This window comes from Haliotis asinina, chromosome 10, assembly GCF_037392515.1.
Source record: "Haliotis asinina isolate JCU_RB_2024 chromosome 10, JCU_Hal_asi_v2, whole genome shotgun sequence".
In the NCBI taxonomy this organism is placed as follows: domain Eukaryota; kingdom Metazoa; phylum Mollusca; class Gastropoda; order Lepetellida; family Haliotidae; genus Haliotis; species Haliotis asinina.
This window is the reverse complement of record NC_090289.1, coordinates 54,488,684-54,504,074: the sequence shown is the minus strand read 5'-3', so window position 1 is coordinate 54,504,074 and position 15,391 is coordinate 54,488,684. Positions and strand designations below refer to the sequence as shown.

The 15,391-nt window shown below is 38.7% G+C and overlaps 1 protein-coding gene across 1 annotated transcript in view; it reads right to left on the bottom strand.

Moving 5' to 3' along the window:
- LOC137298778 (uncharacterized) overlaps positions 1–15,318 on the bottom strand; it is a 51,019-nt gene extending 35,701 nt beyond the window's left edge. Inside the window, exons 1-9 of the mRNA XM_067831053.1 lie at positions 15,215–15,318; positions 13,421–13,918; positions 13,183–13,255; positions 10,551–10,655; positions 9,535–9,601; positions 5,167–5,243; positions 4,886–4,957; positions 2,282–2,368; positions 699–768 (exon numbers count right to left, since the gene is read on the bottom strand). Coding sequence (XP_067687154.1) covers positions 699–768; positions 2,282–2,368; positions 4,886–4,957; positions 5,167–5,243; positions 9,535–9,601; positions 10,551–10,655; positions 13,183–13,255; positions 13,421–13,918; positions 15,215–15,318 — 1,153 coding nt within the window. The remainder of the gene's footprint in view (positions 1–698; positions 769–2,281; positions 2,369–4,885; positions 4,958–5,166; positions 5,244–9,534; positions 9,602–10,550; positions 10,656–13,182; positions 13,256–13,420; positions 13,919–15,214) is intronic.
- Positions 15,319–15,391: the final 73 nt, after the last annotated feature.

Here is a 15,391-nt window from a genome sequence, read left to right as displayed (position 1 = left end):
ATTGAAAGCAACCAGGTTACCAGACGTTTGGAAGCTAGAGTGTCTGCCTAAACTGTTGCCCGTCATATCAACGTAAACATAACTACAATTTGCATCTCCAGCATCAATACAATGCTACACAGACCATAGATGACCGTCCTTAGGATGGTCGTCCCAAGGTCACCATCCCTCGGCAAGATCAGCACATCTAAAGTCAAAATCCTGCGAGATCTGTTCTTGTCAACTCCTTTACTTTTCGAAAAATAAATAACGTGATCAGTACTTGTAGCCAATGAATTGTCTTCACTCATTTTTTGTCTATCTGACCCTGTTTGCATTTCTCATATTTAATATAGAAAATTGCAGCTTACATATATTTATATTTGACTTGCGTTACATTTGCATGTGAGTATATTTTGCTACAAGTTCACTCAACTCATCCACCCATTTGTCCAGTTTTGATTCTCAATTCCATGATGTCCTAAGAACTTTGTTTAGAGGTAGTGATAATTTTCACAATTGCAGTGAGGTTAAATTATGTTAAATAAAATTACTTTGGCGTACATTGTTGGTGATGTTTAGTGGCACTGGTATGAATGACACATTATTGAATTTTGCAGTTATTTACATGCACATTGAAGCATGAAAGAAATGCAATACCTAAATCACACATATATACATCCCCCTCTCATTAAACTTTAACCACATTTACAACCTACCAGACTTTCTATCCTTCAAAATAATTATATTAGTTGGTTTGAAGCCAAGCTGTGTAATGTGACCACGGATCTGAAAAGAAACAATAAAATAACGTATGACAAAGTTTCCTGACTTTAATGCTGAGCAGTTCTAGTTCTTCAGTTATGGAATAATGGTGCCATACTTCAATGATGTAACATAGGAGCCATACTTCAAGCGTGTTACACATCAGACATACATCAACAGTGTAACACTGGAGCTATATTTCAAGTGTGTTATATCATAGATATACTTCAAAGGTGTTAAACATCAGGCATACATAAAAAATATAACAAAGAAGATATAATTCAAGGGTGTTATATCATAGATATATATTTCAAGGGTGTTATATATCAGTGACATACTTCAGTACAACATAGTAGATTTACTTCAAAAGTGCAACATGGGAGAGATACTTCAACAGTGCAACATGGGAGAGGTACTTCCACAGTGCAACATGGGAGAGGTACTTCAACAGTGCAACATGGGAGAGGCACTTCAACAGTGCAACATGGGAGAGATACATGGGAGAGGTACTTCAACAGTGTATCATGGGAGAGGTAGTTCAACAGTGCAACATGAGAGAGGCACTTCAACGGTGCAACATGGGAGAGATACTTCAACAGTGTAACATGGGAGAGGTACTTCAACAGTGCAACATGGAAGAGATACTTTAACAGTGCAGCATGGGAGAGACTCTTTAACAGTGCAACATGAGAGAGATACATGGGAGAGGTACGTCAACAGTGCAACATGGGAGAGATACTTTGACAGTGCAACATAGGAAAGAGATACTTCAACAGTGCAACATGGGAGAGATACTTCAACAATGCAACATAGGAGAGAGATACTTCAACAGTGCAACATAGGAGAGAGATACTTCAACAGTGCAACATAGGAGAGATACTTCAACAGTGTAACATATCTGACATACTTCAACAGTGTAACATATCTGACATACTTCAAGGGTGTTACACCAAAAAGACATACTTCAAGGGTGTTATATCAGAGACAGACATCAAAGGTGTAGCTTCTGGGAGACAAACTTCATTTGGTATCATACCAGAGGCATAGTTCTTGGGTGTATGGAAAGAGACAAGCTTCGCAGGAGTCATCTTGCAGACAAATGTCCCTTCCATGATACCGAATGGGCAGAAGGAGTGATAGTAGTAAAACAGAATTGTAGCTTTGCCTTTACAAACTTAATATCAGTTCTCCACTTGTTGGAGATAAGACTCTGCCTGTAACTGTAAATGTTTAACAAACTTACCACAACAAAGAAGTCATCTCACATCTTGGCAAATGTCACAACTGCTTGGTTCAACATTTCACTACAACATCGCCTTGTTGTGACCTTTCACAGGTCACTGTTGTGACAATATTGAAGATCAGACTGAACAAATTTGTGAGTTGAAACTGGTCAAGTTTCACAGTCATTGATCCAGTGGTTTCAGAGAACATGTTTACCATTCATACCAAAGACAGTATGACAGATGGCCTTGAAACAGGACATGACATACGCTCCCTTGACCATGAGGCAAGCGAGTCACAAACTAAAACTTACTGCATTCATTCCCATAAACGTTGGGACGTTCCAAAACACGAGGGTGTTTGTGGGGTCAGTAGTTGCCCAGTTCCGCCAAGTATGCACCTAAAATTGAGAGTTTTAACTATTAATTGTATATCTGATATTATGCTGAAATATATTAATAATTCTCCTTTTTTGAGCTATGCACTTTCTCTTGTTCTTCAAGTGGAACTGACCAGAAATGAAGCTTTCAGCCTCATGTAACACCTTATATGAACACACCACACTCTAGCTACTGTTGTAGGCTGTAAACAAAAGATCCTGAAAAGGATCCTTCTTGCTCACGCCAACTATGTGACTCCCAAATGAAGTAATTCTCTTGTCTTAGTGCCAGAAACCTTCCATGTAATCTGCATAGCATGGCTGGTTAGGAGGGAATACATCTCGGGAGATATCACACACCTATAGTAAAAATGTTCAAGGTTTTAAATTGACTCTATCTTACATTTTGCACTTATACAATGGACGGAAGCACACACATCACCCTAGTCTGATGGTAGACAACAAACATCAAACAGCCAGCTCACATGAAGGCTGGTCTAGTCTTCTGATCCTTAGTTCAGATTGTATGTTCGAAGCTGTTTCAGAAAAAAACCCTTGCAGTGCTTGATACAAGTTCCCAGCGTCTGGCTTATCCTGAGAATGCTGATTTCTTTGTATCATGGTCAAAGGTTCAAAATAAAGACAAAATCAATCAAGGATTAACATTGTTATTCTGTAATCTACAAAACAACATGTCAGTTCCCTCAGTAACCCTGGATAACCTGGGCAGTCACTAACTGTGGGTGATGTGTTTGAAGTGATACATAATCAACTGATAACAGATGTTGTAGAACTACTAAAAGGTATCTGTATGTATTTGGCAACTGTCTGTGCTGAACGCAGCAATAGGCTAAGAGAATGTGTACATTGCAATATTCTTCAAACATCTTCTATTTCAGGGGTTCAAAATGCTTTTCAAAATCCACTTGCCACAGGGCAAGTGACTTTGAAGAAAGTAACTTGTTCTGACTAATTTTCTACTTGCCCTGATTTTATGACATAATCATATAATCATGAAAGAAAAAATCCACATGGTATTTGATGTTAATGTTTACTGGACTATTTATCGAAAAGTGATAAATAGCCAAGAAAGATAATCCTAATTTACTATGGCTGAGAAATTTAATGGCTACAGTTTGAGGGAGACCACAGACTTGTCACATGCTGCTTGTGAACAGGTTTTGTATTGGATGGATGTAGTCAAAGAGACTCAGCCATAGGCGCTCGACTCTATCAGCCTTCACTGAAGGTTCTGAAGAGTGATGAGTTGTTTATCTTGAAGAGTAGGTTATCATACAATAGAAGTTTGGGCTATTTACCTATATTATCTCTTCAAGAATCTCAGGAAACCTTTTCAGCATTTCCCATAAGTACGCCAAAACAAGGGACTTAAGAGTTCAGATACAGTCAAACACCAGTGGTAGACCGATTAATCAAATAATCGTTTTTTTTATCGTTTGACAATCAAACTTCGATAATCGACTGCAAAAAATTCCAATTGATAACACTGTATGCTATCTTCAAGAATAACATAAACAACTGGAGTTCAAGATTTGTAAATACCTCCAGGTAGGCTTGCGATAGTAGCCATAATACAGGAGGTCAAGTCTATTTATAGCTTGCCGAGGGAGCAGTCATTTTCTTCCAATGCTGGTAGTGGCTTGCAGTGTAATAAAAGTTATAGCGTGGATGCATATATTATTTAGACTAGTGTTACAAATTAGTTGAAATCTCACAACTGATGACTGCTTCAATATCAACAATCATCAAAAACAATTGGTTAACAACATTTTTCAGATTTTCCTATTAAGCTTGTTATTGCAGATATGTATCACATGATGCGACTTGCTACTTTAAAATGATGACTGATATATCATGAACATAAACTTCCTGAAGTCTTCATGAAATGTTCAGTCATGAATTTTCAGTAAGCGAAGAGAGATTTCTAAAAATCAGTTAACAGGACCACCACAAATTTAGACCAATGTTAAAATCATATTTGAATATTCAAGCATTGATTAAGGTTTTGTAAATGTAATACGTTATGAAAACAACAAATACTCCAGAGAATATAGCATGTGATCAAAAAAAAGCAATCAGAATGGCTGGTCATACTGTCAACAAAGTGCCTGCTTTCCCACACATATTTGCTTTGAGAAAACATTTTGCATTAACAAAAGGCTCAATTCTCATTGAATTCATGAACAATGTTAACTTCATATATCCTGTCGCATCTACTGTTAAATGTTTAGCAGTTCTATTCTGAGTTCTACATCGAATTCAGCATGTATGTAAATCTTCAACGTTGCACAATTTTTGTACACACAAATAATTGCTGTATGTCCTGTGTAACTGTAAAAATAGTGCTTTCCTCAAAGTGTTTTTTCATCTGTTGCTAAAGAAGAATGGGTCACGGTCTCATCTCATATGACATATCTTTATTACAAGCTATTGTGTAGCAGTCGTCATTCAGCTGGTCACAAATCCATTCTTGTAGTCGATCATTTATCGATAATTGATCAAGATTTTACAACTTACCACTTTCTCTGACTTGAGGACATGTGTGCTGTAATCTGCCTTCACCTCACAATTCAAGACCATGAGTGAACCCTGTTAAGAAGATGCGGGAAAATCAGCAACTACAAGAACCACTAATTTAGTTGTTCTTTCAAAATAAACCTCTTATGAAGTTGCACTCTTTTGTTTTTTACAGAGTATGTCATTTTTCATTTATACGAAAAATTGAGGGTTTACTTTGATATCTCTCTCTCTTTCTCTCTTACTTTCTTTCTTTCATTTCATCTGCCCTTGTTAATCACCTGGGTTTTCTCCATCCATCTAACTGCATGTTTTGGTGTGAAGAACTCGATGAAGGCAACCCTGTCTTTTTCATCACCTGACGGAAATACATACAAACAAGATCTGCATTGGAGGAAAAACAACTTCTATGGTTCGGCAACTTCTTTATTGTATTGAGTGCGACATTTGGGCGTAGGGACTAACACCATTAATCAGCGCACTCATTGCAATAAAGAAGTGTACTATCCATAGAATTTGGCTTTCCTTCAACTTTACAACTTCTAAAATGTCTTTTGAAGAAGATTTGTATTACCATAACCCGGACATGTGCATCTGGACTGAGGAAGTAATCTGGAGGTCATCAGTTTCCATGTTAACTGACAAGACCTATATAACTTTTTCAGCATGAATTGTGGAAATTTAATGAAAATATTACATCACAGCTAATCCTCATAATCACACTCTCATCTCAGGACTAGATCCCTGACAGGATCCTGAGTTCTAAAAATGACACAATATGCTTTTCAAAGCCTTCATATACATATGCAAGTGTAGCAGGGTGTGGAGTCATCCCACAGATGACATCCTTACCATGTCAGCTTGCTGACGGGGTTAACCTATTTGGTTATGTGGACAAGGAGTCCGACTTCGGAACAGAAGGTCCATTGTTCGAATCTCAGCACGGGACTCGGAAATTTTGTGCCCCTACACGGGCATGCTTTTATTCTACTTTTAGCAATATTGAAGCAATATCACGGCAGGGGACACCAGTCTTCAAATATTCATATAAATGTAGATTAGAAGCAAGCATATTCTTAGTCTGAAATGATATGAATCATCATTTCTCAGCTCTAAAACATACACTCGAGGTATACATAGTATCCAATATAAGATTTCGGCCTCTCTGAACAGCGGGCCCAACCACACCCCTGCTACCCCATCAGGTCTGGGCAACTTGAGAAGCCCCTAGATGGATTTGGAGCATAGTAGTCGTTATCTGTGTAGTAGTGTTGGCCATGCAGGCGACAGAATAAGTACTATATTATAAATACAGAATTTACAGTTCAACATTTAAACATTTCCAGTCTCACAATCTATTTATCCCACCATTGGATGGTGGGCCGCAGATTACCCTGTGTCTTATGATGTTGCATAAGGAGGCTGCTTATGACTGCAATCTACAGATTGACTGCATAGCTCATGAGTGATGGGTTGCTTCTAGAAAACCCCTCAGTGTTACACTGCACAAAACTCCCAAGGAATGGGCGTTCACAAATTTACATGGTTTTCAAATAATTTCATTTGTCTAAGGACAAATGTTGCAACTCAGACTGGTTTCCCTGCTGCACCCTGTTTTCCGAAAAAAAACAGTAAGTCGTGCATCTCTAGTCTGGCAGTTTTGTGACGAGTCAGTTGAATTTTCGCTATAAAGTGCCAATAAATATCCATGAAAGCCCTGCCACGATTCTTCCTCTGAAACTGTATCTGGTTAATGTCCAGGGGCTGGAGTTGTGACATGCCAACAGCAGAAGCCAGTGTTGCCAGAAAAAGAGTCTTCCAGGTAATGTACCTGAAGTTCTTGTCTTATAGAGGTTGGTAATTATCGGAGATGAGATGTCTGAGAAAGATCGATAGGTCCCAAGCACTTCTTAGATTTGTCAGGTAATTTGTATGAGCACAGTACCGACTAGAGTTCAGGCACACTTGAAATCTTCTTTCCCACAGCTGTTAATGTAACTGTGTTGATACCTGATAAGTAAGTAGCAAGGGTAGATGCCTCCAGTTTACTTTAATACTTGACATAGGCATGTGATGTAGGTTTCAAGCAACAACATTGATGTAGCAGGAGACTGTACGCCCTTCAATCTGCTGTAGTCTTTGAACTTTTTCCACTTGTCATCATAAAGAGAGCATGTTGAAGTACAATACAATGATCCTAAGTAAGTGCCTAATCAAGTGTTCTGAAGTAACCATGTGCCAAACATCCAGGTATAGCATCTTTGGGACCAGTGTGATCAATCTGAGTGAGAATAATCTGACACATCGATGGGTAGAGCCAATGTTTATGGATCAGTGAGGTTTAGAATATGAGCCAGTCTAGTGAAAAGAAACAGTGTTATCTTCCTAGTGGAGCAAAGCTTCTATAACACTTGTGGAAGGAACACGTAAGAATTCTCATTCCCATGAAAATTGCCAGAGCTTAAAGTCAGAGGCAGAAGGATTGGCACATGGGGATTGTCTAGCCTCAGGATCAGAAGTAGAAATCTCTGGATCGGCCTTAACTGTAGATGACCTCTGATTGTGAGGGCATGGGCTTAAGTTAAAAGGTTGAGTAGCTCCTGACACTTCTGCAGAGTTCTCTCTTGAGACATCACTAATGGTACAATGAATTAAATCTTGTCAAGAAACATTTTCCCTGATGAGAGTCAAATATAGCCCCAATGAGCCGCAATCTTTGAGCTGGAATCAGTTCTCACTTCTTGGTGTTGATTATCCACCCCAGCTGGTGAAGTAGCTTGGTGACAAACTGTACATGTTGTAGGAGGATATGTTGATCTCCTATGGCTAGTATACTATCAACGATGTAAGCCTCGAACACATGACAAGAGGTGTGATTTAGCGGGAACACATCTTCCTTAGTCAGCAAAGTTGTCGAACTTGGCCTATTGGCTGAACATGGTATTCCAGTCACATAACAACTAAGCAGTCTATGCAGGACGCATGGGTATGCAAGATGGAGATGGCCTTCTTTCAGTCCATGCAAAGGTTTTTTAACTTTCACATTGAATCTTCTTTCCCCATGAATTTACAGCATGTCAGCAAACTAGTGTGACAATAGAAAGAATGACTACAAAGAAGGGTCACATGACCAATTGGGGACAAGCTGTCTGTGTTTATTACTGTGATGTAAACATTTGTGATGTGTGTATCAACAAATAAGGGCGGCATGCATGAATTTTCAGGATGAAAGCATCTGACAAACAATTGACATAATCTGTGATGATAAATATGCAGGTAACACTGAATTCCCAAAAGGAACATAAAAAAGGAAGTGCACCCTGAAATGATATACATGAATTACACCAGATTTTAGAGAAAGCTCCAATTTATTTATGATGTACTATATATAATTTACACCAAAACAATAGCTTTCATTTCTGCCGCTAATACTGAACTTAAAAACATCTCCTTTCCTTCTGTTTTCCTCTCCTCCTTGGTGATTCGTGAGACCACAGATGTCTCTTAAATTAACTAAAATTTAAGATTCTGAAATGAACCAGCTTATTTTCCAATAACAATATAATGAATTAAGAAATAATTATATCAGTTGTAAAACAATTTTTAGAATATGCTCTATATATTCTACGTAAGTAGCTCCTATTTCGTTAGGTAGTTCAGAATTGAGTTAAACCCAGAATGTTCATACCTTAAAACAACAAGCACTGTCATTCTGCCAACATCAAATGATATATATAGGTAAAACACTGTGAGTAGTTCACAGTTCCGTGAACAAAGCGTTTATCTTACCGAACACCTCAATGTCAGTTTTGACATTCAGCCAACCTGTGTGAATTAAACAATTCTAATCTTGCATCTTACTGTCTTTTCCCCTAGGTATTGTCTTAGTAAAGTCAACACGATGTAATTCCCCTTCTTAATATTCACAGGGACTACATTTGAATGTCTTGTCAAAATATATTTATTGGAAAGTCAAATGTTTTCATAGCCATTGCTAGATTTTGCGGACAACACAAGAAAAACAGATTTAGAGTTATCTCCCTTCCATCAATTTCTATCCGCAAAACATCAGTAATTTCTGTGCATCATGCATCATTTAATATTATTCGAGATAAAAGAAAGTAAATACCACGAAGTACCGAATCAGTTGCTATTGGCAGCGGGGTGTACACGAGGTACATTGAAAATAATAGAACAGCGCTCAGCCAATGAGACAGCAGCATTTGTGTGTGAGGTAAGATAATGCTTCATGCTACCCAGGAGCTACCCAAGCTCTCCAGACCTGATGGGATAGTAGGGGAGTGTTAGGACAAGCTGATCAGAGAGGCTGAAAATGTTAGTTTGTCTACACTCAATTGTCAAACATAAGAGAGAGTGTATAGATTGTGAAATAGGGTAAGATGAAAAATTCCCAATTGTTCCAATTTGTGAGAAATATAGAAACTGAAATATAAGACAAAAGTCAGAGGACAGTGGAGAACTATTGACACATGACAAGCAAACAGGCCATGACAGAAACTTGAGTTCATGTCAATGTGATACACAGTTTTTGAAATGCATTCAGAAACAAATATGAATATATGACAGGTTTTATGAATGAAAAAGAAGTTGTTATCCATAAAACGAGTAATGTATTCAAGGTGGTATACCTGTGTCAGTTGTGTCTAGCTGCAGATCCCGGACTTCATGAAGGAAACCATGAAGCAAGTGATACACCTGCAACAAATCACCATCAATATAAGTATTACAACGCAGCATGATTTTCAGGTAGTCCAAGTTCTAACAACAGAACTTCTTGTTTGGGTTTGCATATGACCGGAGCTGAAACTCTTTATAACATATTCAGTGTTCATTCTAGCTTTTCTAAAAAGTGGGTCCCTATCCCACCAGTCCTCAGGTCAGTGAATCATTTAGAAAATAATGTGGGTCAAGTCAAATAGCTGTAACCTTTTCACATACACTACTAGTTACTAGTAGTCCAGTTCCTTTCATAATTTAATATTCATCAAGAGAAACCTTTTTTAACACATAAATAAAACAGTAAACATCAAAAGGTGTTTGAAAAAATAAATAATAAACTATAAATGAACCTAACCTCTATCACTTGCTTATCAATTTCATGTATACTTGGGACAGTCAGCAATTTTGTCCGTACAAATATTTAATAAATGTTGCTGAAAAACTCTGCTCAACATAATTAGGCACCTCAAAAGATTGGGTTATCTGTTCCATCCAATCTTTGTGAAGATATCGGAGTCGGTAAACTCCCACAGCTTCTCCTCTAACACTGAGAACAGAACTCACTGATGTTCTGCCATAGCTACACATACAAAAAGTCAGGGTGTCATGGCAGCTCTGCTGCATATCAAATAATGAGCAAGTAATGTTTGGTAGGCATCTTCAAATGTTAGGTAATGATTTACAGTTGTATGGATTACAACGTCTTTAATATCTACCCGGCAATGTTTGAGAATACATCCTCACACCATAACCAAGGCAAACCTTCTGATGATAACAGTCTAAGATCCATGCCAACATGTCGCAACAGAGACATTAAAGACCGTGCTACTGAACTATTAGCAATATAGTAGATACCTGCACTGACGGATACGCCAAAAATGGGTTTTGTATTATCTGTGATAAAATATAAGGGCTAGATACATACTTCTGCTGGTCTTGTTCTTCTTGGGAGACCACTGATCATAATTGTTTTGGTTGGGACATCTGACTTCAACTCGTTCCATTCCCCGACAGTATCATCAGCGGGAAGCTGAAAATCAATTCTGATTAGTTTTAGTGCAAATATTGTTATGCATCTTTGCATCAAATATACTTTATAAATCCAATATTCATGGCAGCTTCAAAGCTAATAAAGTACATTGTCACGGAAAAGTGAATGTTTCATGCAAATAAAATAATCTACATTTCTCCCCTTTAATTCTTATGATACTGAAATGTAATGTTAATTTTGACAAAGTGATATTACCTCAAATTGGAATTCCCAAGGTTCATAAATAGTGACCAGATGGCATGTAAAACTCTGAACCGTGTATGACCATATGTGTCAAGAATTCATACCTCCCGGTCACACCTCCCCAAATTCTTTATGAAACTCATTGATTGTGTAAAAGTAAAGATATCTCTCCAAAATAATGACAATGAGTTGTGGACATGTGAACCGAAAACTCTTGAGACACAACATGTAACCCAAAACAAGATTTTCCCCAAGCTAATGACAAAATAAAATGAACATTTCTGATTAAAACTCATATTTTATACTCATTCTGACTCATGCTTATTATGCTTGTCTCCTTCTCCTATCCACAGTAGAAAACTTGAATCCCTTAAAGTTCCATTTACTGAAGTGGACATAAAATCTACCCTCATCTACGAGTAGCCTCCCTTTAGCCTTTGGTGTGCAAAATGGTCACATGACCATCCATGCTTATTACTCTCTCTGAATCAAACAGCCCAACACCTAGATTTTCAGTGAAATCCAGAGTGTCATGAGAGGGCAAGAGGGAAGGGCTGACCTCATGAGTCAGGATAAGCATAAAATATCAATTTTAATCAGAAAGTTACATATTTATAATTATCCTGCATCATGCTTATTATGTTTGACAGAATCCGACAGAATCAGTGGTGGGTCCTGCCACTTTCTGGATTCCCTGGTTGTCTTTATTTTACATCCTGTAACCCTCCGTGGGAACTTGAAAATGGCACTGTAGACTTGCAAACTTCCAACTTTTGTTCTGTATCTTGGGGGGACCACACTTGACAAACTTGTCAGTGAAAATGTCTTGTGACATCTTCATGAGGTTTTAGATATACTAGCGTCCTACTTGTTCTCTTACAGTAACTGCATCATTTGACGCATACGTCAAGTGAAGATGCAATTCCTTCGTCAAGTACAAGTGACAGTCGACTCTTCCTTGATGGTAGCCAAGGCCTAACTTGCGTTTGTGGCAGACTGTAAACTTCTGCTGGCATTCAGTGATGCCTTGAATTGAGCACTTGTGCGTAGATCTCTGTTCAGGTTTTCATCTTCAACTAGTCGTCATCGAGATTCAGATCTGCCTTCACTCAAGTCTTCGTGTAGATCACAATGAAGATCTTCTCGTCTTGAGTGCATCGAAGTAGCTGTAGCACTGCCGCGCAGGGCAGCTGACATCAGAGTGAAGACCTGAAGACACTGGAATGCAATAAAGGGGAGTCGACACTGCTATAGGATCTCCTATGTTTTGTCTGCTCCAAGCTCTGACACAGGTGTAGAAACTGTAGTTGTCGCACTAGTAGTTGTAGCAGGCTGAGATGTCTGACTAAAGACTGAAACCTCTGTTAGGAGGATCAGGGGGTCATCAAAACATCTGCTTTGTCTGGAGGGACAATCTCCGAAGAGAATGACTTCCACTTATAAACCATGACGGGAGTTTGACAAAGTCTTTTGGGTTGTTGCCTTCCTTCTTCCCCATCAACGATGGGCTAGGGATGACGACATCCTGGTAGGTGACAATCTCTTCTGGGAGGAGACAGAGCCCACCACTGTAGCAGATGATTGTCCCCAGATGCCGCTATGCTAGTCACTAAAATGATCAATATCAGCAGCAGTCAACACACAATTACTAGTGCTTTTATCAGTGTCTTTACCCAACATAACCTGGCTATGCCTTCTAATATGATCCTTTGCACATCTTAGAACAAAAACAACCTATTGAACTTTGTAATGTAAATATAGAGACCAAAAATCGGATACAGCTGAAATTTACATGAGGCAAAGTAAAAAAATAAAAGGATATAATGCTGTATTGGGACCCAGGCCCCCTCACATCCGTCATCTATGGCAATGAAGGAGAGAGTCACAAGCATGGGCATTCATGTGACCCATTTGTGCACCAATACACAAGCTAAAGGGAGGTGCCGATGGGTGTTGATTTTATGTCCTCTTCAATGAAGGGAACTTCAATGGATTCAAGTGTTCCACTATGTTCAGACAGAGGTAGGAAACAAGCATAATAAGCATGAGTCAGAAAAGGGAAAAATACAAAGTTTCTCTGAGCTAATCTGACTTGATAAAACGTTCTGAAATGGAAGAAAAAATCAAAATATTATAGGGGGCTAGACGCCTGGACTTAAATTCAAATTGAAAGTATGGTAACAATTTGTGGCTAGGCCTCTAAACGGTATTAACGACATTTAAAACTTGATTCAACTGACAATGTATACCCAGTAGAGGATAAACAAGAAACATGTTTAAGGGATTCACGTGAGATAATGAAGACAACTGAGAAGACACTCACCCCGATTAAAGGTGATCCTTCATATGGCAATAATTCATCCTCATGTCCCAGATGTCTGCCCTCTCTAATAGACCTGTTGGAAAGAGTGAGTAAGTGGGTGAAAGGGATGGAAGAAGTGGGTGAGTGAGGGAGCCAGCAGCCAGATATTGATTTCAAATTACCAAATTTAGGATACTGTTCTGTTTCTTACTGTGTTTCAATGTTGACACTCACAGGATACTAAAATCACAAATCTTACCGATGTGACTGGTTGTCCAAATCATCTTGTCCACGAATGAAAGTGTGTCGTCTATCCTCATTCACAGGCAGTACATTCAAATCCATCTCATCATCATCTTCCTCTCCCCAGCCTCCCCAGTCTGGCAACAGATCCTGCTCCACTGGGTCACCAAAACTTTCATCTATGTCTCTGTCAGACCTACCTCTGTACCTCTCATCCCTCTCTCTCCTATCCCTAGACCTCTGATCATAATCTTGTTCTCTCCTGTCATCTCTTTCTGTATCCCAATCACTTGCATCCCATGATCTATCTCTAGCATGTGACCTGTCATTCAAGTCAGGGTCTCTCCCCTCCACTGGGTGCCTCATATAAACTCTCCTGTCACCTCTCCCCGAGCCTTCAATGCTCCCAGACATTCTGTCCTGGTAGTCATCCCATTGTGCAACTCTTCTTGGTGAATGTCTTTGGTACAGATCATCATCAAAACCATCATAGTCTGCCATGGCAGTGCAGCTCCTGTCACAATAACACAATGTCTGATTGATCACAGTACACACAAAACGTGTGCCTTGGAATTTGAAGCAATTCTTTGGCCACTTAATGCCAACAATTACACTTGTCAAAGAGAAATAGATGTATAAAGTCCAATAGATTTACCGCTTTATGAACTTATTTACTCTATTTCCACACTTTCACTAGTTTCAGGAAGGCATGTGGCTTATCATAAATGGGTATATTAGTTTCATTATTTTATCCAAATATGAGATTAAAGTCAACATACTTGTGTATTTTGTTTTCATAGATTTCTGGCTATATTACAAAAATGAATACATAGAAACTAACAATCTAAGTGGAGTAGCTTACTGAACAAGGTTTAGGTTTATCATTACTCATTTGGGGCCCTCATTTGATTTCACAGATTTTATGAAGGCTACTATGGCTGGACACACATGTAAATTCATGAGTCTAAAATGAATTTGGGAAAGTATTTGATTCAGTTGTGTAAGAACCATAATGCACATACGCTTCACAAACACAAAAGATTAAAATTGTATGACTGCCTGCCTGCATCAGGTCTCAGATATTTCACAGATCATGAGATGCATATCTTTTGTGCCACAATGAGTACCTTGAGTGGAGTGTTGTTATAACAGTGATGTGAGGAGCAAAACAAAACCAAAATCTTGCATCAGTTTCTAAAAGGGCTTGTTGGCTTAAAGAAGTGGTTGTGCTGCTCACGCTTAGCGAGTTTTTTTTATCCCATCATCATGAACATTGGGTTACACTGTGACAAGACATTTGGACATGCATATCACTTATACAGTTGCGGACATCGGTTAAAGGCAATGAGAAATTGCCGAATCATCACTATTACAGGTCAGTCATCATTTATTGCAACATCATTAGTGACAGTGGTGATTTCACTGAAACCAAACTGATCCAAACTTCGCTAATGTTCAAAGAACTATTATAAGTTAAAGCATGAATTTTCTAGCCTTATGTCATGATGTTTATTTTCCAGTCAAGCAGATTAACCAACTTCTTCAGGCTTGCTTATACCGGAATTGCCATTTGGCATTAATTTGACGTTTTACTGGCAACATGACTTCTGAAACTGTACTTTACTATGGATAGGCGCCATTGATTCATTTCATCAAAATTGCTGCTGTTGAAACAAGTCGATTGTTGTTGTCATGGCAGCGAAATCGTTGTGCAGTATATAAGTCCACAATATTTAAATGCCGTCATTACGCTGCCGCATAATCCCTCCCTCAGTATATATCCAACCACTAAAAATCAATGTTTACAAACCAAGTGCGTTCGAATGTCGATCGTGCGATCCCTGATCGCATGTAAGCTGGGTCCCGTCTCTTGTTATCACATGTGGACGACGCGCATAGAGGGTCGGGAACCATTTGTGCAGCGTGGATTATGGCTAAAACTTAAAGCTGGTTCCGAGCTTTCTATGCGCGGCGTCCACGGTTTTAG